Source organism: Monodelphis domestica, chromosome 1 (assembly GCF_027887165.1).
Source record: "Monodelphis domestica isolate mMonDom1 chromosome 1, mMonDom1.pri, whole genome shotgun sequence".
Taxonomy (NCBI): Eukaryota; Metazoa; Chordata; class Mammalia; order Didelphimorphia; family Didelphidae; genus Monodelphis; species Monodelphis domestica.
Genome location: NC_077227.1, coordinates 673,944,927 through 673,972,136, shown reverse-complemented (window position 1 = coordinate 673,972,136; position 27,210 = coordinate 673,944,927). Strand labels below are relative to the sequence as shown.

At 36.6% G+C, this 27,210-nt stretch overlaps 1 protein-coding gene across 2 annotated transcripts in view; it reads right to left on the bottom strand.

The window, feature by feature from the left end:
• Positions 1-27,210, bottom strand: part of PRKD3 (protein kinase D3) — a 124,920-nt gene that overhangs the window by 71,851 nt on the left and 25,859 nt on the right. For both annotated transcript variants that reach the window (XM_056795312.1, XM_001363077.4), the window contains exons 3-4: positions 3,694-3,832; positions 2,925-3,056 (exon numbers count right to left, since the gene is read on the bottom strand). In XM_056795312.1, the coding sequence (XP_056651290.1) occupies positions 2,925-3,056; positions 3,694-3,832 (271 nt within the window). The remainder of the gene's footprint in view (positions 1-2,924; positions 3,057-3,693; positions 3,833-27,210) is intronic.

Below are 27,210 nucleotides of genomic sequence, written 5' to 3'. Positions count from 1 at the left end.
GGATATGACTGGGGATATAGACTCTAAACAACCACTCTAGTACAAATACTAATAATATGGAAATAGGTCTTGACCAATGACACTTGTAAAACCCAGTGGAACTCATTGGCCATGGGAGGAGGGTAAGAAGAGGGGAGGGAAAGAAAAATGATTCATGTAACTATGGGAAACTATTCTAAATCAATTAAATAAACTTAAAAAATAAAAGATCATTGACAGCTTAGGATACAGTAGTTTCAGTTGAATGGTGAGGTTAGAAACCAGATCACAGTTAAGAAGAGGGTGAAAGAAATGGAAGTAGAGATACCAATTATGGGTGCCCTCCTGAACCATCTGTAATTATTGCTTTTGTTTCATTATACCTAAGGGTCATACAGAATTTGCTGAATTGCTTTTTCTTTCATCAGACCTTTAAAAGCATCTATTCTTTGTTACACAATATTCATTTTTTTGACTGCTCATTTTACCTTCTTCATGCATTTCAATTCTAATCAATCTAATTGCTGGCTGGATTTCCACACTCATTTCTTTCTTGGACTGATAGCCATCTTTGCCTTTCCTTCTATCCCACTAGCACCACCCTTTTTTATCCACTTCAGCCATTTTATCTTAAACAGATCAGTAAGTAGGAGAAGGTGAATTCAGTGATCTCCCAATCATGACTTGCCTAGGGTCACAAATTCTTTCAGACTGCAGTGCTCCGGCCCTGGTATCACATAGCTGCAATAGTTACAATAAGACCTTCCTCATCTGAGGACATGGACCTTGATTATAGGCTATCTCTGCTCTTTCCTCTTTTAAGGGAAGGATCAAGAAAAAGACTGTGACCTTTTGAGATTCAGAAGGTCAGGAGGGAGAGCAGCCAACACTCAGAAAGCTCAGAAGCTGGAATGCATTCCAGATTGGCCACAAGCCAGACAATGAGGAGTGGAATCCTAAAGCAACTTGCATAAATAGCAGAGAGAAATCTGGAAGTGAACTTAGTGGAGTTAATGATATGCAGTAATTGAGCTAAATTTGAGCTTGCTCTCCCCAAGGCCTCAGCTATAATAGAAGAAGAATGTGTTCCTAGGTGTTGGCAAAATGATGGGGGCTCAAGGTGATAGCATTAAGAGAAATTGCTACCACTCCTGAGGGATACTCCTAGAATTGCATAGTTGGGAACAAGGGGAAGTGATGTCACCAGCCCTGTTCCATTTGAGTCAAGGACATTGCTACACTTTTATGCCAAATTGTGGGGCTACACATCACCTAAACATTTTTATTTCTCAAGATTTTACAATTAAGTTTCTTCAGTTCTTCCTGAGCCAATTCACTAATTCATACCCTTAAAAGTAAATGTCTTTGAACTTTAACGAACTCAAAGAAGTCAGTTCCCAATATCATTCCATCTTATAGAATACAGCTCAAATTCCCATAAGCCTAAGCTTCAAAACTAATGGGTCTATTTCTGCTGCCATAGAGACACAGGGAGAACAGTGAATTGAGGTTACCAAATAACCCAAAGTTGTAAGGACCCAGGTATTTACAGATTTCAGAGAAAAAGTTCTATCCATCCTTTCTGTTTTGTAGTGTATAAATTTAAAATATGACAGTTAATGAATAAGAAATAAATGCAGAAAATACATAAAGTAACTTCACTACAGCCCAGGGCTTTTCTCAATTTTGTCTATAAGACAAAAAATCAAATTAATAGGTACATTTCCTTCAAAATATATGATGGTTAGTCAAAATACTATGATATAACACAGATTTCAGATTCTAACTTTTGTGTTATATCCAGGTCTGCTGAATGTTAAACATATCTCCACCATCCTACATAACTTAGTGTAGTTCTAAACAATAATAATTTATTAGTTAATGATCAATGTTTTTAAGTATTTAATTTTGAATAACTAATTCTTATTTATTCATAATTAATGATTTAACCCCAAAATTTGGAAGAATACCCAGTATATAAAGGGGTCAAGCATCCTATCAGCTCACCCCTAGAAGTTGTTGCTAAAATAACTAACAAGCTGCTATTTCAATAAAATTCCTTTTCACAACAAGGCTGTAGAATCTCTTTTAGACTCACAGTGACATCTTATGGTTCTGACCTTCTTGCCTCTCAAAGGGGGAAGGGCAGTTTGTGGATGGTTGAACAGTCAAAGTCAAGACCTTTTCCCACAGGATTTTGTACCATTGATTCACTGATGATATTCTCCAAGAAGGATGCTACACAGGGACTATGTAAAATATTCTCTACCCTCTCCAAGTCGAACATTATATAAGAAATCTTTTCTCTGCATATGACATGGCACCCAAACTTGAGACTGAAGTCAGCCATAAGACAATTTCCAAACCTAGAGCTCTCCATTGGGCTGAAAGGGTGCTCATGTGTCTGCTTCTGATATGAGCTTCTGAAAGAATTCTCTCATTTCCCTGACTGTTAGTGCTACTAACTCTCTAATCTTAGAATCTCTCTCAAGTCATGTGTAAGCATATGCCTATCAGTGCCTTCCAATTCTGACACAAGTTATGATCAACTGCTCCTGGGATTGAAAAAAGAAATCTCTTCTCTCTCTACCCCTGGGCACCAAGAGAGAAGAAAGAACAAGAAAGACAAAAATTAAACACACTGCTTATAAAGAACACAAAGGGGCAAAGTTGATTCTCAGTTAGCCAATCATGGAGAGCTAATCCCAGCCTCTGAAATCATACCAGCACTGAACTATTGAACCAATGAGCATTTACATTTTAGGGGAAGATGACCTTTAGATGTCTCCAAACCAAGTTCATGCCCCGATAACTCACTGGACTGATTAGGGAAACATTTTAAATTTATCAGAGACTCTCCTGAATATACTCCACCACCAACACTTTACAAATATAACGTTTTAAAATGCTAAAAGTTGTCAAATACAAGAATCTAGACTCCATACCTTCACACTTTAATCCTTGGCGCACCAATCCCCAAAGCATCTCACCACAATAGTCACAAAAAGTAGGTGCTTTATAAGAATGTACATAGAGTGCATGTGGACGGATCTGGAAGTCTTCTACTGTAGCCAAAGCTTTAAAAAAAAGATATTACAATAAGTTCTATTATTACCATGAGACAATCAAGTGGTACTTACATAACAGAATATAAATTATTGGCTCATTATTCACCTGACCATGAAAGAAAAATTCTTTCTTGAGTTCAATTACTTTTTAAACTAAGCACTACAAAAGCTTAGAAACTGCTAATAGAATACCTATTTCCTCCCTTTATGTTTTTATATTTTTCTTCCCCTCCTGACTATTTTTTTCCTGAAAAACAATTCTATTCTATAGGATAAAGAGAGCAGAGCATTTATGCAACTATATCGGCCTCTGTGGCACAGAAGAGATAGGAGATCCTATTTCAGAACAAGAGCCAATCTTTTCAGCTTGTCTACTGTATTCAAAGTTTATGGTGACTTCCTTATCTGTGATCAGATCCCCCCTTGGCTTCTTCCATCTCCACATGGCAGAAAACTATTAAAGGCATACCTGCCTGGAAGTACAAATCACACGAGAACCATTAACATCTACAAAAATGTAAACCATTGTAAGACTAAAACCAAGTGTAACTCATGTTAGTCCAACACCTAGTATGAAAAATGTGGGTCTTCAACCAAGGCTTATATGAAAATGAAAATGAAATAAGATAACATGTTTTTTACTTACCTGACAAAACAACTTCTACAAGATCTCCTTCATGTATCTCTTCTGCTGAGGTAATAAGCTGCAAAATATTTTCTGAATTCAGGTCATGGCGAAAGAGAAGAATTTTGTCATACATGCCAAAGAAACCACATTCTGGAAACTGCAAGAGAAATAATTCTGTATCACTATATCTTTAGATTTTCATCTAGTTAAAAAAAACACTTTAAATTTTATAATATTGTAGCACTACATTCTATTTGCCATTACCCATATCAAATCTTAAAATGTCAACTATGAATTCCACTGTACTGACTTATGCACTCTATACTGAGAACAATGATATCCTTTGAAAAAAATCAGAGTATATTTTACATATGTTTTCATTCTAAGTTTTAAAAAAAGCTGAAAAAGAACAAAGGAATATTTAGACATCTTAAAACAACAGTACAAATTTCCAATTCATATTTATCAAGTTTCTGCAATATTCTTAGAACTTCATGAGAGGTTATTTGGTTATTAAGTAGCTAACAATAATGTTGGCATAAGACCATGCTTTATATCCCATCTACCTGTCCATATACCTACCCCTTTCTCTCCTTTACCTCCTTTTTTCTGGGAATAGTTATCAAATCAAATGTATTCCTACTTTGAGAAAGACTATGTGAATAAGCTACCCTTTGGATCAACTTACTATCCCTATGATTCCCCAAATAAAACTCCCATTTGTAGCCACTACTCCCCTAAATGCATGCATTGTCTCTCCCTATTGGAATACAAGTTCTTAGAGGGCAGAGTCTATCCCATTTTTTACAGTGATACTGAAAAGATGACACAATACCTAGTGCAGAGTTAGCTTGGTAAATGCTTTTTAATTAACTGATTCAAAGATATACAGAAAAAAATAAATTTAAAAACCATTTTTCAGTTTTAAAAAAAGTAAAAACTTTCTCCATAACTAAAGTTATAACTTTAAGGATTAATAATTAAGAACTCAAAATTGTAACCTTATTTAAAGAAAATATCCAGGTAGCACCTGGCTGGCTCAGTGGACTGAGAGTCAGGCCTAGAGATGGGAGGTCCTAGGTTCAAATCTGGCCTCAGATACTTCCTAGCTATATGACCCTGAGTAATTCACTTAACCCCCATTGCTTAGCCCTTACCACTCTTCTGCCTTAGATATTCTTAGATTGTTCTGACAAAAATATTGGTTCTGAGACAGAAGATGAGGTTTTTTAAAAAAATAAAATAAAGAAACTATCATAAAGATGTTATTCGATATCAGAAAACTAAAATTCCTACCTTATTGTCTCACTGGGGCATGGAAGATGGGTTCTCAAAGGCTATGCTAGGAGACTGCTAACTGGCAGGATGAACGTGCTAAGAAGGTATAAGGTAATAAGATCTGGATAGTATGTTGACCATTAGGTGATGATTATTTTGGCCATGGCAAAGAAAAGAAAAGGACAAAAATAGGCGTTAGCCCTGTATGCAGTGATTGTGATAGAGAGGCAGAAATAGGAGCAAAAGGTGCTAAGAATTATGTAGTTTACAGACCATCTCTGAACATCATTAACTAATGGTTATCTAAATATGAAATCCTCATCTACTCACTGAAAGAACGTCATATCAGTTCTTGACATTCTTGTTATGGTTATAAAATGAAACAAGGAGACAAAAGTAGGTTTCAATTAACTGGAGAGAGGGCTTAGAAGTTTTCCTAAAAGAAGCAAATAAAGGAGTTATTATAATTACTTTATAATGTCTCCAAAAGAATAATAAAAACAAAAATAATTTCATGCATCAATAGTCATCTTGTTCTGCTAAACATTTTAAAAATTAATTTATTTAGTCAATTTAGAACATTATTCCTTGGTTACAAGAATCATTGGGTATTACATGTGTCCTTGATCAGAACCTATTTCCATTTTGTTGGTGTTTGCATTAGGATGTTCATTTAAGAGTCTACATCCCCAGCCACATCCCCTTGACCCATGAATTCAAGCAGTTGTTTTTCTTCTGTGTTTCTACTCCCACAGTTTTTCCTCTGAATATGGATAGTGTTTGTTCTTGTAGATTCCTCCAAGTTGTTCAGGATCACTGCATTGCCACTAATGGAGAAGTTCATTACATTCGATTGTACCATAGTATACAATGTTCTCCTGGTTCTGCTCCTTTCACTCTGCATCAATTCCTGGAGGTCATTCCAGTTCTTGTGGAATTCCTCCACTTTATTATTCCTTTGAGCACAATAGTATTCCATCACCAACAGATACCACAATTTGTTCAGCCATTCCCCAATTGGAGGGCATCCCCTCATTTTCCAATTTTTTGCCACCACAAAGAGTGCAGCTATGAATATTCTTGTACAAGTCTTTTTCCTTATTATCTCTTTGGGGTACAAACCCAGCAGTGCTGTGGCTGGATCAAAGGGCATACAGTCTCTTAGTACCCTTTGGGCATATTTCCAAATTTCCCTCCAGAATGGTTGGATCAATTCACAGCTCCACCAGCAATGCATTAATGTCCCAATTGCCACATCCCCTTCTATGCTATACATTTGTAAAAAGACCATAGCAAGGATAATTATAGCTTATTATGTATATATACATATATGCACATACATATAGATATCATGTATATATACATATATCCCAATACTAAATGACTATAATACAAAGATAGGCACCTTGTAGTTACAGTATATACTACAATATACACACATTATATAGTATATATATTCTATATGTTGTCACACCCAATATTTGCCTTTTCATTGCCCCCCTATGATGTTCCTTTTAAGTTCTTTGGAAACAGTGTTCTTCAATATAGCAACACCTGTAAAATAATTTTATTGAAAAGAGGAGCAATTGATGTTATGGGATACTCATGGCCAATAAAAGTATTTGGTACATTTCCAAAAGCATTCTATCCACTCTTATTTTCAACTCTGGAACTCTAGATTAATGTCCAGCTATGTGTGATCTACCCCAAATATACTAATAAACAGAAAAGCCCTACAGAGTATCTATTCAAATGCACACTGAAATCTAAATACCACAATTTGTTTAGCCATTCCTTAATAATTGACATTTCATTTTGCTTTCAGTTCTTCATTAACCCAAAAAAAGTGCTACAATGCATATTCTGGTTATACACATAAGCTTTGTCTTTTATGACTGGCTAAATGAAAAGGCAAGTCTTCATAAATGATAGTCTAGAGAAGATCACATCTTGCATAGTCATTCAATTAAACTTAAAATGTTCAACAAATGAAAAATCTCACTCTTTATTATTTGGTGAATTTTTTTTTTAAAGCATGTAAGGATAAAATGCAGTTCTAAATGCTCATCTCTAATATGGTATCTGTCAAACATATGCCAAAACCACATAAGATAGAAGTATTAGAAGGCTAAGGACTGGAAAAAAGGAGGAATGCCAATGAACTATAGATTACCCTTGTTAATACTATGATAAGGCTAACAAGTTAAGGAAGTGAAGTCTTGCGAAATAGTCTAAGAAATAGAGAAATGGTAAAAATATTAATTGAGCCTCTGAGACTACAAATAATGGTCTCAATGAGGCTTGAGCTGACTTGGACCTAAGGGCAAAAGGGATTAGAGTTAAGGTTAAGGTACATCTGAGCATATCTTGAACAGACACTGAAGATTAATAAGGAACTAAGCCCAGAAATGAATAGGATTAACAGTTTAATCCTTAATTAATCATGGAATAATTTTCAGAAGATGCCCAGTATTTTGTGTGTGCTCTTCACACCTCCGACCCCACTAACTTTTCACCAAAACCAAATTCACATTTCGTAACCCAGATATTTCTCCAGTGATTCCAGTAAGGGTATGATCCTGAAATGCCATAGTTTGCAAGGACCAAAGCTGCATGGCAAGTATAAATAAACTGTAGTATTATCAGAGAAGATTGTCACCAAAAGTGACATAAAAGATATCATCATCCTAGCTCTGTGACCTCTGGGCAAGTCACTTAACCACTTTTGCCTTGGAACACATACTTAAGTATGGATTCTAAGAGAAGATAAAGATTTTAAAAAGAAGATATTAAAGAGATTTACACTGAGTAAAAGAAAGGAAAAGATCATGGTGCAAGAAAAAAAAAAGAATTAACAGCTAAACAGGCCATGAGTTTCATTAGTACCTACATTAATATCAAGATATTTAAAGGAAGATCCCAGAACATCCCAACTAAAGTAACACAAAATGAGATGATACATATGGGTTAGGATTTGTACTGGTGAAAAAAGTAATCAAATTGATGAAGTCACAGATTCATCTAAGTACTGGAAAATAACCTAACATGGTTAGGGTAACATTACTAAAAATATTTTCCCCACAGAAAGAAATCCCCAAAATAAAAATAAAAATGATTCTTATAAATTTAATGAATCGCTGAGGCTATTTAACCAAAGTATAAGCAAAGAGTTAAGAGATTTTTAAAAAACTGAACACACTAATAAAACATTTAGAAATAAAATTTCTAATTCAGTTATTTTATAGTTAAAAGATAAAACAACTTGATGATCAATTCAGCCTTCCATGTAACTTTTCCTTAGCCTTATATATTTATACTTATAACTTAACTTCAGGAAAAGTAAAAATCTGGGAAGAATATCACAGGTATTCATTAAAAAATACAATTTAAAAAACTGGCAAGATTGGTGAGGTATTAGTGAATGACAAATATATTTCCTGGATTAGGAAAATTTTTATACCCTGTTTATCTATAAGCATTATTTAAATTACAAAACAACTATGCAAAATGGCTTTTCATATTCTTAAAGTTTTTGTGATATCCAAAAAAAAAAAGGAAACAAGGTAGAAACCCATGAATTGAGATGAATAAACATATTTTGGCCCTAAAGAAGAATGAGGAAAATGCACCTCTCTCTCCTTTGCAGAGATGAAGGGCTATGGCTATGGAAGGTAGAATATAGTGTCAAATTCTGTTAATGCATTACTTTTTGCTGAACTTTTTTCATTCTTTTCTAGGCAGGGTAGAGGGGAGGGCCATATCTGGAATAATGACGATTCATAAACAAAAGATGCTACTGATTTAATTTCTTTTCAATGATAGCTGAATTTTGTAAAATGTGTAAATATAAAATAGTGAAAATTAATAGAAACTTAAATAAAAGAATGTGAGTTGATAGAAAGACAAAGAGATTAAATGTGGCCCAAATATGTGAGAAACATTGTAGCCAGAGCTTAAAAATAAGTGAAACTTTAGGAAGACTTGAAGCCTGGGAGTATTCATGATAAAAGATAGGTTTCAAGGTTGAAAGGTGTCCTTCCTATCCGCAGAGGAACATGCAACTACAATAAGGCTGTTACACTTCAGAAAATACAGATAAAAATAACAATGGAAGCAGGTTAATAATGAAGGGTTTATTCAGGGATATACTGTTAATAAAGAACATAATTCTACTTCTACAAGAAGTAGGTTAAAAGGTATTTCTCTAACAATGATCAAATAAGCTATCACTAAAATGTATACATGGGAATATCTAGAATGCAGGTGCTTAATAAAGTGAGTGGTAATAATGAACATGTTTGTGGGTCACTAAAGTTCTGCCTTAGTTTCCCTTAACTGTAAAATGGGGATTATAACAGCACCTATTTTGCAGAGCTGCTATGAGGATCAAATGAGATGATATTTGTAAAAGTGCTTAACATGGGGTGTGGCACAAAGAAGTTACTATACAAATGTTTATTTGTTCCCTTCCTTTCTCCCCCTTCCCTATTCTTTATAGCACTGTCACGCTCACAAAAATTCCTTTTCTTAAAATAATCAGGTGAATATGGACAGATATCAATATAGAACATTTGGAATATCCTCATCCAGAATAAAATTTAATAACTGAATACATCAACAAAGTTTAATTCTACATTCAACTGCTTTATTAATTAACCTTAATTGCTACTGTTTCTACAAATGGTTTGTTAAGTTTAATTGGATGGTGTATTTACTGTACGGTGTGCTTGAATTAAATTCAACAAACTTTTAATAGCTGATTACAAACTAGTCTCTTGGTAAAGCCTCTTTAAAAGAAGGCAGTCTATATCAGAGAGCAGATGCCGTTGAAATGGTTGTTAATAGAAACAATTATCTAAATTTTATTTTTTACTTTACCCAGATAAGCTATTGACTAGGAAACCAAAAGGAAGCAGGAATTTTATTCAAATACTGGGCGGAGAGGGAGCTTAACTGTAGGGAAATCTAATGCTAAGGGCCTGTGTTCTTGAAAATGCTCCACATATAATCAATTATCACTAGGTTCTTAACCTTTGTTGGTAATGGTTCTCCTTCTTTGGCTATCTAATGAAGCCTATAAATCCCCTTCTTGGAATCATGTTTTTAAATATTTGAAGGAAATGCTACATTTTGGAGAAAAGTTGACCCTATCATTTTTTCCCTATCCAAATTCACAGACCCTAGGGACCCCTGGATTTGCAGGTGATAGTGGCCACTATACATATATGTGTGCTTCTTCATATTTCATCACAAGACCCAAGAAAGGCCCCAGGAATGCTAAAGGGGATATATCCAGATCCTCATGGCTAACAATGCTAGGAAGCTCAACTATGGCTGTGCCTTCACCAGCAGTTTTAATCTTAGCAGAAGACATAGAACTGTCTGTAGTTTTAATGAAAAGGAAATTCTAGAATCACACTCAGAGCAGTGAGAATTTCATGCTATAAAAGACAAACGGGAAAATGACCTGAAGCAATGGTAGATTCAGTTCTCCAATCTCACTGATCTGACATGTTATAAAATGAATGAAGGCATGCTTGAAGCATTGACACTGTTGACATTGAATGTTTTCTTTGGCAAATGCAGTAGAAAACAAAGGATTTGGGATTCAGAGACCTGTTACTGACCAACTATCTATCTGTGTGTCACTAAGGGAGTCATTAACTTCACTGACCTTTCATTCTTCATCTATAAAAAAGGAATTGGACTCAATAACTTTTAGGCTGCTTCTAGCTCAAATCTAGGACCTTAGTGCATGATCAAGTGCTATGTGAGGTCCAAAAGGGAAGATCATTATTAAGGGTGACAGGGCATGAGCACAAATTGATGGAAGCCCTCTATAAGAAGTGTTATTGGAATCAGGCCTTACAGAAGAGGTAACAAATCCATGGGGAGAAAGAGGAAGACAGAAAAATATTTTAGGAAAAGGGCACAATATAAGCAAAGGACTGAAACCAGGAGGGTATATTCCCAGAAACATAGTCTAATTTGGCTGAAGAATAGAATGGATGATGAGTAAAGGTGAACAGAGACATTAAGAGGTGGATTCACCAGATGATAAAGACCCTTTTGAGATTTCTAGAGAGTTTTAAAATATGCAAAGTAATTTACTTAAATTATCTCATTTGAGCCTCACACCAATCCTGCAGTAGCTTCTACAGAGATATTATTAACCTATTTCATAGATAAGACTCAAAAAAACTAAATGATTTACCCATGGACCTATAAAACATTAAAGGTAGTATTGGAACTTAATCTTCCTGATGATAAAGCTAGCATTCAACAAAACAGTTCTGGACTATGAATAATGAACTCAATATTAGAAGTGAGAGCATAGCTCGGACCTAGAGATTTTATGCTACTCCCCACTCTACTTGTTCCAAGTACAAGACACTCCCTCAAATCCCTCACATGGTCCTCCAATTCTTAACTGATGTCTGTATTTGTCAACTCTTTTTTCATCTAGAACTTGAGCATTTCACATTTCTTACAATTTTGCACTCCTTCCTAACTTTTAATTCATATATCAGACCCAAGTTCTCTCTGGCTTAAAAAATGAGAATTTAACTAATTTCATGAACTTACTACTCCTGATATACTAATTAACTATTTGAGAAACTTAAATAGCTCTCTTTAGTTCCTTAATCACATAAGAGATTCTAGATTTAAATATTATTTGGTCTTCCTAATAGGAAAAAGATACTCGATTGTGAGTCAAAATGCCTTCCTTTGAATCCCAACTCTTTTTTACTACCTATGGGAAAGTAGGCAAATCAGGACTCAAGTCAACTAGTCTTAAGTATTGTAAAAACAATATGCAAAGAATTGATTATAGGTTATAAACTGATTTAGATACTCTGCTTGTTGTGTTTACAAAGTATCTTCAGTTTGTATCAGTGAACTGAAGCTCATACATGAACTTCTTTTCAGGGCTAGGTGCAAGTTCACTAAAGAGACTCTTGTTATATATAAATAAACTATTTATTGAAAATATAAGAATAAAAAAGAATTCCTAAATCTAAGGGATTCTAACTCCACTCAAATAAACCCCCCTGGTTCCACAAGGAACTGCTTCTCTTGTTTCCACAGGCTACACTAATCCTTCCTGATCTAACTCAAATTTTCCTTATTTCTACCATAAACTAAACATTATTATCCTTATACGAAGTATATAATTCTTAACTTTGTCTCTAAGTTATCAAAATAACAAAGGTTAGCTGGCTGAGCCTCAGCAAGAACCAAGTTAGGACTCTCAGAGTCCAAACCAAAGACCAGGTCTTCTCAGAGATAAAACAATCTATGAAAACAGCAACTGACAGTCGCTAGTGTTTCCCAAGTTGGAAAAAGAAAACACTTAGCTCCTTCAGGTTGTTCCCTCCTTTCCTTTTATCTCAGTGAAGAGAGAGAGAAAAGAAGATATCACCTCCTCCAAGCCCTCAGAGAGAGCCCAACTGCCACTCCCAGAGACCACTGCTGCAGAAAAACCATTAGACCTCCCACACACAATGTCAACATTTGAAACTGACATTGTCTCAGACCTGTTTGAAACTCCAATTCTTTCTCAAACTTCTCTACTTCTTATCACTAAACTAATATAACAAGACTTCATTTCTAATATCAATCTTATAGTACTGACTACAAACTAGACAATATGCAAAACCTTCAGGATATAAAAGAAGTCAAAATTGTAGTCTTCTCCCTCAAAGAGCCCACATTCTAATTGGGGAGAGAGTATGCAAATTAATAATATACAAACAAGAAGTTTAAATGGAAGCTATTTTAAAGAGGGAAAAGGCAAGCAAAATGGAATGGTGGCAGGAAGGGGATCCTACAAAAGGTGGGCTTTTTGCTGAGGGAAGCTAGGAAACTTATTTATTCATTCATTTTGAGAATGTATTTTCATATACTGTATTAAATGTTATATTAGCAGGGCCCTGGAATAGAAAGGCTCCAATTCCTATATATTAGGGAAAATTAGTATATATTCCTGTGTCTGGAATCTGAGTCAGAGGTTCCATGCAATCTATGTCTCTTTGCATTTTCTTTGCCCTTAGAAATCCTAAACAAGGCCTTACCCTTTTAACAGAATTTCATTTAAAAATGAAGGGGACAAGGATTCTTGAGAGTTTGATAAACCACCTCTTAATTAGCTAGTTACCAATTAGAAATGTCACCAGATGTTCAAAGGAAGTGTTGAATAATGAGCTCCAAAATTTTTTGGTTTTTGAGCTGCATGACCTAGGCTTGAGGTCTCTGGTCATTTGAGAGGGTCATGGACCTATCTGTCACTTTATCGATTATGATATGCTGGTCAAATAATAAAATATATAATAAATTGATAATTTTCTAAAAAAAACAGTCTCTTGATTTAATTTTAATCGTAATAGCTAAGAAGTTAAAATGAAAAATGAACATTCCAGGCATATAGAATAGCCAGTGTAAATATATGGAGATAGGTGTCATGTACAAGAACTACAACAAGGTTAGCAGAGCTAGATCACAGAAAGTATGAAAGGGAGAAAAGGGTAAGAAGACTGGAAAGGAAGGAAGGGGTCAGGTTATTAAGGCCTTAAAATAATGATAACAAAAATAATAACAATGTATAGCATTTACATGGAGTTTTAAACTCTATAAAGTGCTTTACATGTTATCCCAATTGATTATCACAATCCTGAGAGGTAGATGCTATTATTATCCACATATTATAGATGAGGAAATTGAGGCTGAGAAAGTTTAAGTAGCTTTCCCAAGGTTACAGAGCTAATGTTAGAGTCATTACAAACTTGAATTTTCCCACCTCCAAGTTCCATGCTCTATCCACTGAGTTACCTAGCTAATCATAAAAGGAAACAAAAATTAAAAGCTAAACAAAAAAGTTTCATTTGATTAAGAGCCACTGGATTTTATTAGGCAACGAAAAGATAGAGGTAAATCTGCCTTTTAGGAAAATCATCTTGGCAAATGAGTGGATAATAGATTGATGCTAGGAGAGAGTAATGGAAAGAAGACCAATCAAAAAAGACTATTAAAATAGTCCATGGGAGAGACAAGGGATGGAACCAAGTTAATGATTTTGGGAATGAAGATAAGGGGGTATTGTAATAAATGAAAGTAAAATTATTAAAATGTAATATCAATAAAATATTGTGGTCACCATTATAAAATGTACTCTCAAGTCAGGAGTCCGTTGATAGCACGTAACAATGTAATTTTAATAAAAAATGGAGATATACGAAAAACGGAAATGAAGGAAGGGGACAGAAAATCTCACTTATCTACAAAAATCCCTAAGCCAAAATTTGAAGCCCACCAAGTCACTTAGCCTGCATAAGCCCTCAAATGCAGAGAGAAAGAGAGAGAGAGAGAGAGAGAGAGAGAGAGAGAGAGAGAGAGAGAGAGAGAGAGAGAGAGAGAGAAAAGAGAGAGAGAGAGAGCACTCTGCTCCATAACTTTTATCCTCTGTGCCCCTACATCCCACAACGTGTGCAGGCAAAAAATGGGGTGGTGGGGTAGAACAAACTTAGGGAGTGGTTTCTATCATCACAGCATGTATGACATGGTAATATAAGAAATTAAATTCTCAAAAGGTAACAATTTTAAGTTAATTTATTAATCAACTGCTCAAAATAATCTAAACTCTCTCCACAATCCAAAAAGGCATCAATGAGAGTGAACACACCCAAAAAGAGATTCCACTGATACATGTCCTATATATCCACTGTGTTCTCATCTCTCAGCACCATCCCTAGACACCTAAGGCATCTCTGATTGGTAAATAGCTTTTGAGAAGCTGAACTTAGAGACCCTTAACTCCTCTGTCATTACTTCATCACAGGAAGAGGAAGGTCTTAAGGATGCTAAAGGTGTAGACCTTTTAACATGGTGGCTAGTGTTTTCAGATTTCATTTAATCTTTCAAGTGTGCCAAGTGGGTGTTCAGCCCCTGATTTTAATCCTTAATAAAGATTTTAACAAAAGAAGGGAGGACCCAACCCAGTTTCATAGCCTGGGGGGAAACCAGTTTAAGGATCACATTATGCTTGGGGTGTCTAACAGGAAAATTATCTCACAATTTAATATCTACAGTATAAAGGTAAAAATGAGATTTGATAAAATGTTGTCCTATTTGCAATATCTAAGAAGTGGCTAGTGATACGGGACTAGAGTTCAGGAGAATGATTAGGGCTAGATAAACAGATATAAGAATCACTGCTCAGAGATGATAGATGAACTCATAGGATATAAGATCAATAAAAAAAGGTGGTATTAAAAAAAGAGGGGAAGGGCAAAGGGCTGGGGGCATTCATTGTTAGTAGGCATGTCCTAGGTAACAATCAAACACAGAAGGAACAGTCAGACAAGTAAGAAGAGAAATGAAAGAGAACAATGTCCCATAAACATAAAGGTAAAAGTATCCAGGAAGTGATCAACAACATCAAAGAATACAGAGTTCAAGAAAGACAAGAATTAAGAAAACACCCTTAGAGGACAGTTAGGTGGCTCAATGGATAGGCATAGGCCAAGAGATGTGAGGTCTTGGTTTCAAATCTGGCCTCAAGAACTTCCTAACTGTACAACCCTGGCCAAATTACAAACCTCATTGCTTAATTCTTACCACCCTTCTGGGGTGTATGGGGTGCTCAGGGAGGGGTAGTATCTCTGGTATGGATGGCTTGTCGTGCCCTCCTAGGGCAGCTCTCCAGCCTCTGACCCCCACCTGACACCCAGCTCTCACTTGTGGCTCCCAGTAGCTGCTAGCATGCGGCAGCAGCCACACCCCGGGCAAAGGCTTTGACAGGCCGGCTAAACCTTGTGAGGGTAGCCATCGGGTCGTCGACCCCTGGTGAACTAGGACTTTGCTCACCCAGCATGTGAAGACTGCTTCGGCCGAACAGATGGAAGTAACCAATAAGAAGGTTCAACGGCTGAGATGGCGATGCAGCAAAGCACTGTGGAGTGCTTAGGGCGTGTTGGAGCACAAAAGACAACACAGCCATCCAATGCAGCTGAGGAAGTCTCCAGATGTAACGACGTACCAATGGACCCAGACTTCCAACGAAAGAGTGGGACTGTCTCTGTGCATCGACTTTTCCACTTAAATCTTCACGCAAAAGTGTCTTTGTCCACAAAAACGCACAAAGACAATCGTCTTCCTCGGTTACCGAGAGACTACTACCACTACTACCCCCTTCTGCCTTCAAAACCAATACATGGAATTGATTCCAAGGCAGAAGGTAAGGGCTTGGAAAAAAAAACACAAAACAAAACACTGATTTAGCAATTGAGAGATCACTGGTAACTTTAGAGAGTTCCTAAGATGAATGACAAAGTTGGAAAATCAAATGCAAAGGGATAAGAAGTCAGTGAGAATTCATGTGCATGCATGTGCACACACATATACTCATGGAGTATATGGGGTGTTCAGGGTAGACTAGTGTAAGGATCCGTCAAGCCCTTTTTGGGGTTGCTGATCTACCTTTGGTCTGTACTTGTCACCTAACTCCCACCTGTAGCTCCAAGAAGCTGTAGCATGTACAGCTACTACATCCTGATAAAGCCATATATCATCTTGGCAAACAGTGTTAACCAGGCTGAAAGTCACTGGAAGGCCTCAAACCCCCATCTATGAGTCAGGAGAATATCTATCTCAAACATATGAAGGCATTCCCTAATAGAATGGGCACATGAGAATAATATGTTCCAAAGGCACAAAAGTAGCTGAAGCAAGCACTGTGAAGTGCTTAGAGCTTAGTCAGATATCAGAGATGCCAAAGACATTCACTGCAGCCTAGGCCATTGCCATTGACTTTTGTTTTGCCATCTGGAAGAGAGAGTGAGCCTTTGTGAAGTTTTGCCTTATTTAAATCCAAATCACAAGCAATTCAGACATCACCTTATAATATCATTGGTCCTCTTCAAAATGGACAAAATATACATACATATACACATGCATACAAATATACATATGTCTATATACACATATGCATATACATGTTCATATATGTATAAATGGAGATTGAGCCTTTGGACTTCATCCCCCAGAAGTCCCTTAGTGTTTTCCAAAATTCCATTTTTACTGCGTCCCCACATTTTGCATGATTATATTTAAATGGCTGTAACTCCTCCCTCTTCCTCTTTTGGACCTGTGACTGGGCTGAAGTCAGGCAGTTCTTTTGTTTTAGTTATTATTAATAAAACTTTATAAAATATAATATTTAATTATTGATTATTAATTTTAAATTAAAAGGCCTTGCTCACCCAGCATGTGAAGACTGCTTCGGCTGAACAGACAGAAGAAACCAATAAGAAGGTTCAACGGCTGAGATGGCGACGCAGCAAAGCACTGTGGAGTGCTTAGACGTGTTGGAGCACAAAGGACAACACGGCCATCCAATGCAGTTGAGGAAGTCTCCAGGTGTCATGATTTTTCGTGCCACTGGACCCAGGTTTCCAACACCAAGAGAGTGGGACTGTCTCTGTGCATTGACTTTTCCACTTAAATATCCTTCATGCACAAGTGTCTTTGTGCACACTCATCTATCCTCCATAGATGAAAACGCTCAAAGACAATCATCATTCTCGGTTACTGAGAGACTACTACTACTATTAATTTTAAAACCCACATTTTGGTTTACCATGAAGCGATTAGGAATTCTCAAAAATTTTTTGAGCAGTTAACCTTACAGTAAAGATAGTGAGTTTGCCTGGTCACTGCCCACCAGGAGGGTCAGGTGGTAAGGTGTGCTTGCACTTTTTCCCCGCCCTGCTGCCTGCCACTGCCTGATGTTTCTCCTGTCCATCTGCTTGGCCAGCATTCCTCATCTCTCTCCACTGAGCTTGGAGTCTCCTCTTGCCAAGACCAGTCCTGCCACAAGAGCCTGCCAATCCCAGCCATTTTTTCCACAGAGGGTGACATATAAAAATATTTCTGCCCCAATCCCTTTCCACACTCCATGTGTGTGTTTTGTCAACATGGAATCTAGGAATCCCAAACTTGTTACCTAGTGAGATCTGATGAACCCCAATTTTCAGGACTAGCTTGTAGATTGGAGACCCCAAAGCTTGTACTGGTTCCCTTTTCCCATGGGAATCTACCCTGAAGGGAATCCCAAGCTAGCAGTTTTAGACTGAGTGGGAGACCTTCAGGGAAATGACAATCCTAGTTGGGTGAGACTGAGCACATGCTAAGGACCCTCTTTGTTTTAGGTAATCTCCCCTATTATATCAGAACTTTTCCCAAGAAGATCCACACCTGGGCAGGAACCATCCTTTAGTATCCATTGTTAGTAGCCCCTTCTCTTACACCCTAGCCTCTAGCTATGATTCCTTTCCCAAGCTTGACTGTATCCTGTCAGTGTAGTTTGAACACTTCCATTTTCTTTGTAGCTATAGTGATGTCAATCATCTTTCCCTGCCCCTGGACTCCCCAAATGGTATATAGGTTCTCCAAATTCTTTTGTTCCATGGAGTCCATCCTGAGTCAGTGGCACTCACAGGGGTTAGTGACCAGAGTGGCCAGAGTTCAATCTGGACTCTGTGCAGTCATGGGGAGCGAGCAGCTCTGTTGTTCTGGCCTATTAGCACTGAGGTCTTTTAGCACTGAACCCCTTTAGCCCTTAACTAAAGAGTGATTTTGACTATTTAATAGTTCTACATTTTTTCTAGTTGACAGTTTCTAGCCTGCCATAGCCATTTTTTAGTGTGGAAAAAAGAACCCCACACCTTCTAATTTTCAAGCAGATTTTTTTAAAGCTGATCCTAGACTCCTAGTTTAGAAGGCTGTTACTAAAGATTTTTCACAGGGAGGGCAGCTAGTTCCAAATCTGTACATTTAAAGTCAGTTTGGGGGAATAAGCCTGATTTTTCCCCCTTCTTTCTCTTGACCCAAAACACCAAGGAAAAGTTATTTTTCTCTCATATGCAAATATGCTATTGTTTTCCCTGGAAGTTTTGCTTCTTTCTGTTTACTCTTTAAACAAACCCCATTCAGCTTCTTTCAGGAAAAATGCTATTGCAAAGCATCCCTGAAACTCTGAAACAACAGTCTGACTTGGTAGAGCTAAAAAGTGCAGTTTGGATGTGCTGAATTCTTATCCTGGGACTTTATTTTCATTGGAGATTTCCCACTTAATTTCCTTTCTCCCCGAGGAGAATATGCCACAAGCTAGGCTGCTTATGCTACAAACCAACCTGAAATATTTTGACAAAGTTCTAAAAGTCCTAACTGCTCTCAACAAGCAGAGTGGAGATTCTGCCCTGTGCTTCTATGAGGAAATTCAGACCTCTGACAAATGAAATCTAAATGGATAATAAATATGGGGGGAGGGTAAGGAAATTTTAAAAGAGATCTGGAAGCTTATTGCTAACTATTTTGATTTTATTCTCCTCTTATAATAGTGAACAAGTCTATTGGGACTGGTGAAAAGGATTGTGACTGCCCTGCCCGCCTGCACCTTTGTTTATATTATTGTATTTACTGATAGCTTTAATTTTTTTAAGTTTTTTATCTGTATTAATCTAGTCAATACCTTTCTGTAATACTGAATCATTTTAAGCTACTGCCTATATTTTAATTTGTACCTTTACCTCTGCTAAAGAACAAAATATCACTGTATAAGCCCATGAACATCTTGCCTAAAACCCTTACCACTGGATCCATTGAAGATCACATGTTGCCTTTGTTAATTGTCACATAGATGATGATGGATGGATTTCAACAAAACTGGTTAAATTGTGTGCAACTTTGGGGAATTTAATGAGCTAAGAATTTAAATGGGAATTCTAAGGGGTCTTCAGAAAGAATTTTAGTAACTAGTAGTTTCTGAATGGATGATTTACAAATATATATATATATATATATTATATATATATATACACACACACACACACACACACACACACACACATATATATATATATATATATATATACAATTTAAAGAATGTTATATTAAAGGTAGAGAAACAAAGAAATGTTCCTACCAAGGTGTTTATATGAATCAGGAAGCCGAAAAAAGAGACTTTCTACAAAACTTTGTTTTAATTTACTTCCAGCAGAACAATATAGATTTCTTGATGATGTTCTAGACCCAAGTAAGTTTTACTTTGTTTAAAAATATGTTTGCCAAGGTTGAAAGATTTGCTATCTCTGTAAAAATTGTGACATATCCATCAGTTCATAGGTTTTTTTTTTTAATGCCATACAGCAACGTATGTGTAATATGATAGTGGATTTGTTTGCTATTATAATTAACTGGGCTATTGTGAATTTGGGTGGCTTTGGTACTTCTTTGAATGTGCATTACCTATTATGTTACTATTTTATTCTGAAAATCATTTGTACTCACACATGGCTGGCACAGTGTGTCACTGATTTTAAGATATATATTTTTGATTTTTAAAACTTTTTTATTATTGTTTTTCCTTGCCTGGGCAATATAGTATATGAGTTTTATTTTTTCTCTCCTTGTTGAAGCACATGTAAACAGTATTAAGAAGATTTTTCTTTAATTTTTTTTTATTTTGCAGTAATATACGTTTTAAATACATTTGTTCTACTATTAATGCATACACAAAAGCTTTAGACTATAAAAATGATGCCCTTGATTATTTAAAAGAATTATGGGACTTTGTTTCATGATTCTGTCTGATTCCAGAGGAAGGGAATATTCACAAGAGCCACTGTACAGTGCTAAAGAAGCACAGAGCACCTGCATAGTGCTTATGAAGCACAAGGTCAAAGAGACGAGATCCCAGTGGGATTGATACAATTTTGAGCCAAGACAAGAGGACTTGAACTTGTTTGGGGTTCAAGGTTGCAGCTGTTTAACATCTTTTAAAGGCAGGTCTTCCTTGTCCCACATTCTACCAAGTATCTCAAATTTGGCTCCTATAATCTAGTCCCTTTTCTGTCTTTCATGGTGTGGCAAATTTTCTGTAGTCCTGGCTACTGATTGGGTAAATGCGTAATTGCTTAAATCATTTTAATTGGGCCCTGATTCAAGGTCCTGTTATAGATTTGTTTTTCCTTTACTTTGATTTTTTTTAGACATGACTTTTACATTTTGCATTTCATCCACAAGCTATTTTTCTCTTTTACTTGGATTTTTTCATGTTTTTTTATTTTCTTTTGCAAATTGATTCATATACCTCATAACACAGCCATGCGTCCCTGAGTGATCCCTGTGTTTATTCACCTCAGGGGGGCCAAGTTATTGTTGTGAACTTTGATTTAAATTTAAGCAATTTTAGGATAATAAACTTGCTACCTCCCAGAATCCAGAATGCCCCATGAAGATAGATGCCTGCACAGAACACATGCTGCACCAGAAGATCCAGAGTGAACCTTGGGATGTGAATTGAACTAGGGGGGTTGAAATGCCTTTGTTTTGAACGTATACTCTTATGCCAAAGGGGACTGCCCCCAAATTGGCTTTTTATCAACCTAGTAATCATTGGTTTTGTTCTCTTTTCTTTTTATCCACAAATTATTTCAATTTTTAAGTTGATTATGTTTACATGATCCTTTTGGGGAAACTGGTTTCGTAATAGTATCACAGGGAGATATGTATAAATGGAGATTTTGAGCCTTTGAACTTCATCCCCCAGAAGTCTCTTAGTATTTCCCAAAATTCCATTTTCCTACGTCCCCATATTTTGCATGATTATATTTAAGTGGCTATAACCTCTCCTTTTTCCTCTTTTGGACCTGTGACTGGGCTAAAGTCAGGCAGTTCTTTTGTTTTAGTTATTATTAATAAAACTTTATAAAATATAATATTTAGTTATTATTAATTTTTAAACCCACATTTATGTGTATACACATAAACACATATAATAGCTAGCAGGGATGTTTAAATCACGTAAAGATTTTTAAAGACAGAGACATGGGTGAGTTCATAGATAGCATGAAAGGAGACAGGCCGAAACTTAGAAAGTAGGATGATATTGAGGGGCATCTGATAAAAAAAAAAAATAGAGGACAGGGATCAGTGTACACCTAGAAAGCTTATCCTAGCAAACAACAGGGATATGTATTTGTGTGAGAGAGGGGAGAAAGAGACAGAAGAGGAGGAAGAGATAAGTTCTCAGCGAATAGATTCTTTTCAGGGTCAAAGTATGACTGATAAATAGGACAGGCAAATCAATTAGGGAAGTATAAAAGGAGCCTTGCTGCAGTGAAGGACCCAGTTGGCCTTATTTGGTCGTTTTCTACAGCTCTATTCAGTATCATGTGAATGGGAACATAGGAAGTATACTGAAGTAAACCAAGCTTCAGCAGTGAAAAGGGAGTAAAGGACTGAGTGTAAAGGATAGTATGGAATTGAACTGACTCACCACGGAGTCAAGATAAGTGACTGGAGAAGAGGGTAGTCTGTGCAAGGGTTAAAGGCTTTATACTAAACTGGAAGATCTTATGTGTGACCTAGATATTTTCATGGCATCTCTGTCATCCGAATGTATGCTCTTTGGGCATGGTTAAAAGGTAAAGATGAGTGAATCCCTGGGATGATGGATTAAGGGTAGGTCAGACTGTGTTGCAGAATTAACCTCCAAGGGTATTCACTCTCTGTCCAGACAAAGAGCTGATGGCTGCCCTCTGTCCCCTTTCAAATAAGATGATGACATAGGTAAAGCAGAGGGCTTTACTAGAATTGGGCACACCACAGGAATGGAGAATGACAAGTGATTAGGAAGTTTTATAAAATCTAAACTTCCTGGGAGACCCACTCTGGTAAAAATCCCTTGCTGGAGAAAGACCAATGGTGGCTGAATCAGGACTTTGCTTTTACCTGATTCTCTTAGAGATCCTCTTCCTGGACCAACCTCTACCCACCAATCTTCCTTTCCTTGTTTAAATATCTGACTGCTACTGAATAAACAAAAACTATTTATTTAGGTTAGGATAACTAGGATTAGGGAAGAGGTAAAACAGGAGTTCCTTAAGCTAAAATACAGATGATGATGAAGGGTTCTTCTGGTCTAGGCCATCAGCTAAAAGGTCCAGCTTGGAAGCTTTCTCTAACTTCTTGAGTCCACTATGATAGCTATCCCAATCTAATGTTAAAGTAACAACAAATGCCTTTAAGTATAGCTGACACAGAGGTAGATGTTTCAGTCCTCAGGACTTTTCCCTCCAGGGAAAACCCTCTCATGTAGACCAATGTCCTGTCAGTTCACACAGATCTTGAGATAGCAGAGATCAGGATCAATACATTAGACAAAATGGGCATGAGTTCAATTGGGAAATCCTCAGGACAATGTTGGGTTTCTAATCCTGAGATCAGGAACAGAGCTGCTTTCAGTCCAAGGCTCAGAACCAAACCTCCTGTCCACTGGTCTCTCCAACATTCCATCTGTCACTCTTGCTTCTCCATCATTCCTTTCACCTCTGTGTAAAATCCTTCTCTATCAGCATATAATCAGCACTCAACAAATGCTTGCTGACTGATTTGCTTGGGAAAGAACTAAAGGATGGTTGATAGAAGGTCAAGGTGAGGATGAAAAATAGAGATGGGAAAAGATGAAATGATAAAAGATTATTATCAAATAAAGGAAATTCCAGGTTCATGAAAGCAGAAGTGGAACACTTGTGGGTGATAGCAAGGTCAAAAGTATAATCATTTCTGTTTGTGACTAAGTCAAAGTAGAGAAGTAAGTCTAAGGAGATTTAGGAATTGAAAAGTGAGGGTAGCAACAGAGAAGTATCGGTATGTATGTTGAAGTCCCCTAGCAGGAAGGTATAGAGTTGTGAAGGACAGAAAAGTATATGTCTGGCAATGAACTCACTGAGGAATGAACAATGTTTTGGGGGTCAGAAGATAATGGTCAAATATCTGTACTGGGTGATAAATTTGGATGGCCTCAGTACCTAAAATATAAAATATGGGGTTGTCTAGATAAACTCTAAGGGCTTTCTAGTTCTCAATAGAGGATCCCATGTGAATGTTAACAAGGGCCTTCTTGATATAAGTAATTAATTCATCTTTTGTAGAAAGGTGTTTAAATCCTGGCTCTGTCACTTATTGCTTGTACCATATGACAAGTTGTTTAATTTCATCAGCTGCATCATCACTTTATATCTTTTCTCCTAATTCTGAATGTAGGCCAAAGGTCTTTCTAGTGTCTCTAGCCTCTCTTACTTGATTTTATCAGTACCCATAGGTTTAGCTGTCATCTATGCAGATGACCCCCAGATCTCAATACACAGCTCTAATCTTTCTCCAAAGCTCTCTACTCCTTCACCAACTGCCTGTCAGACAGATCAAAGAAGCTGTTCTGTGGGCATCTCATTTGCCTGTTTGCAATCTCAGTGTCATCCTCAACCTTATACATTACAAAACAATCTCTTTGCCTTTCCACTGACTATACATACAATACGTCTCCTCATCTGAACCTCTTGATCCACTTCATACTCAAAAACCTCTTTCTTCATGAAGTTTTTCCTAATCCCTACAGTCACTACTTGGGTGCCTCCCCCTCAACTTTATATCTATTTGGTATATATCTATGTAGGTTCGTATTGTCTCCCCAGCTAGATTCCAAGGTTTACAGAGGGGCAGGAGTTGTTTCACTTCTCTCTTTTTATCTCCCAAGTTCTAGCACTTAGTGGTTGCTTAATAAATGTTTATAAATTGTTTTTCTGGCCCTCTGGTTCCTTGTATATAAAATGAGGAAGTTCAACTTGATGACTTCTCCACAAACTCTATGACCCTATGAATTGCAGTAAGAAATCTTATACCTAGACAGCTTCCTTTGAATTCCTTTTAGATGGAAAGCTCCTGTCACTGAATTCACTATTTTTCATGTCAATGCCTTATGCTAAGAGGCAGTGGACAAAATATAACATTTCAAAATATTAAGTTCTAAGAATATAACCAAAAATGGCTCTTTGTGACTAAAAGGTTACCAACCTCTAGAACAGATGATCTCTAAGGTCCTCTTTAGATAAAATTTAATGATTCTATGATTAATGCTGCTATTTTCTGTCCTTCGGGCTAATGTGGCACCCATCAAATCTGTATAGGCATTCTCCACAACTCTTCCCTGTAGAAATAATCTCTTATGAAGGCGAAGATGATCAGAGATCTGATACTAGCAAGATTATATACTCCCCTGTCTCCTGTATATGAAACATGAAAAACAAATGATCACCATTCCCCCTCTTGCAATGGATAATCCAACTCACTTTTTCACAGAAACATGGGAATAAAGGTAACAAAGGGGAAAGGTAGAATAAAATTGAAGGTTTGCCAAAAACTGAAACCAAACTCCCTCCTTTTGTATTCCTAGTATATCCTACTTGAAGGAGAAAAAAGGACATGAAAGTAACAGTAAAAGAACTGAAGTAGTATAGAATATCTTTCATCTACTGGACATAAAAAAGCAAAAAATGCCATTACATCCTTTTTAAAACTTCTCCAACCTTTCCTAACTTGATTCCTAGAGCCACTGCCATTCAGCATACACACAATATTTTTTTCTCAGTTGGTATCTCAATATTCTCATGGTCCTTCTATGCCATTTTTCTCTACCCCCACCCCCATCCAATTCTCTTACATTTATGCCAGAAGAACTTAAAAGCTCAAAGATGCACTACAATACTATGCAACTGCATGTCTATGTATACACCTTAACTCTATGATATTAATTTGCCCTCACTATAAAATTAAGGGATTCACTTCAATTCTGTAATATCCTTGCAAAAACATATGCCTTGAAGTGATACTGTCCTAGAATTCTTTAAGTCAGGCACTTTACAAATGAATTTTGAATCAATACTGTAAGAACTGAATATTTCTACCCAGATATATATTTTATAAAGTTTATTGGAAAGGGTAGATAGTCATTCCTATAAGTAACCTGACCACATGGTCCCTAGCCTGCTAGTCTCTCCTCCTTCCTCCTCACCTGCCTGCTCTGTTCCTGACTTCTTCCTTCTTCTTTCTCTTTTTGGTTCCCCCCACCCCATCCCAAGAAGCCCAAAACCTTGACTTTTATTGAAGTACAACACATATGAAGACACAAACCTGGTGCAACTATGCTATATCAGGAATGTTTGATGGACAAATCAAGCTACAAAGGAGGGGGAGGGGGTAATATTCCTTGACACAATGCTTTTTGTCATTAAAATATTTCCAGAAACATGTCTCAAGGATGTTTTTAATCACAAAATCATACCATTCTTTCTACTCCATGAAACAACTTTGTATTTTAAACAACATTTTCAGAATATAAGATTAAACAAATTAGTCATTACTATATGACTTGCTTTAAGAATAATTTGAGTTTATGATTTAATACTACAAGCTTTTGTCAGGAGGGTGGATTTAAGACTATACAAAATATGCACTTTTCTAAACAAACAAACAAAATACCCTAATCAAATACCACTAAGATTTTCTAGAAAAAAATTTCTTTATATTTTTAACATTGTACTTGACTTCAGAGAATTATTTGAATGAACCTTTAGGCACATCTAAGTATATAAACACACTAATGGAACTATGATACAATAAAAAGATTTTTCAGAACCACCAGAGGAAGGAAGGAAGCTTGGCCTGGGTTGAAGTTTCCTCCTCTGACTTTTATCATCAGTATTCTACAAATACCACACTGAATATGTAATATGTAAAGTACTGAATCAATGAATGAGCACATCCTATCTCTGTTCCAAAGCATTACAACATCACTTTTAATTTTTCTCTTTTGTTATGGGTTTGATATTAGTAAGTTCCTAGAGCTCAGCTCTAGGACTACTTATCTCTAACCTGAACTCTTTCTTCAAACTGTTGCTTTAACAAAGGCCTTTATGTTTAAAGGAAAGAACTCTGTCTTCCAGCTCCAGACTCCAGACCTTAATGGCTGTCTGACAATGCTTCAACAAGGGGAGACCATGGGGGTGGGGCAAGTACTAATGTGTTGCCAAGCCACTGCAACACAGCTGTAGTAAAGGCAAGGAAAGCAAAGCAGAATGACAACTGGTTTCCAGAATACAAAAGACACAGCTGGGATTTTCTCTCTACTTTGGCAAGAACTGAAAATTACACTCATCCCACATCTGAGACACAATACATACGGCCATGGAATGATACCAAAAGTCATGGCTCAATTGAGCAACATAGGCAGAAAGTTAAGGTCTAATGTCACGTAAATAAATGGTCAAACCTAAACATGAATATTTTCAATGATTTAAAAGAAGTCAGCTTTCATCTTCAGGATAAAGGGTGGATCAAATTTTTTATTCCTAACTCTACTAA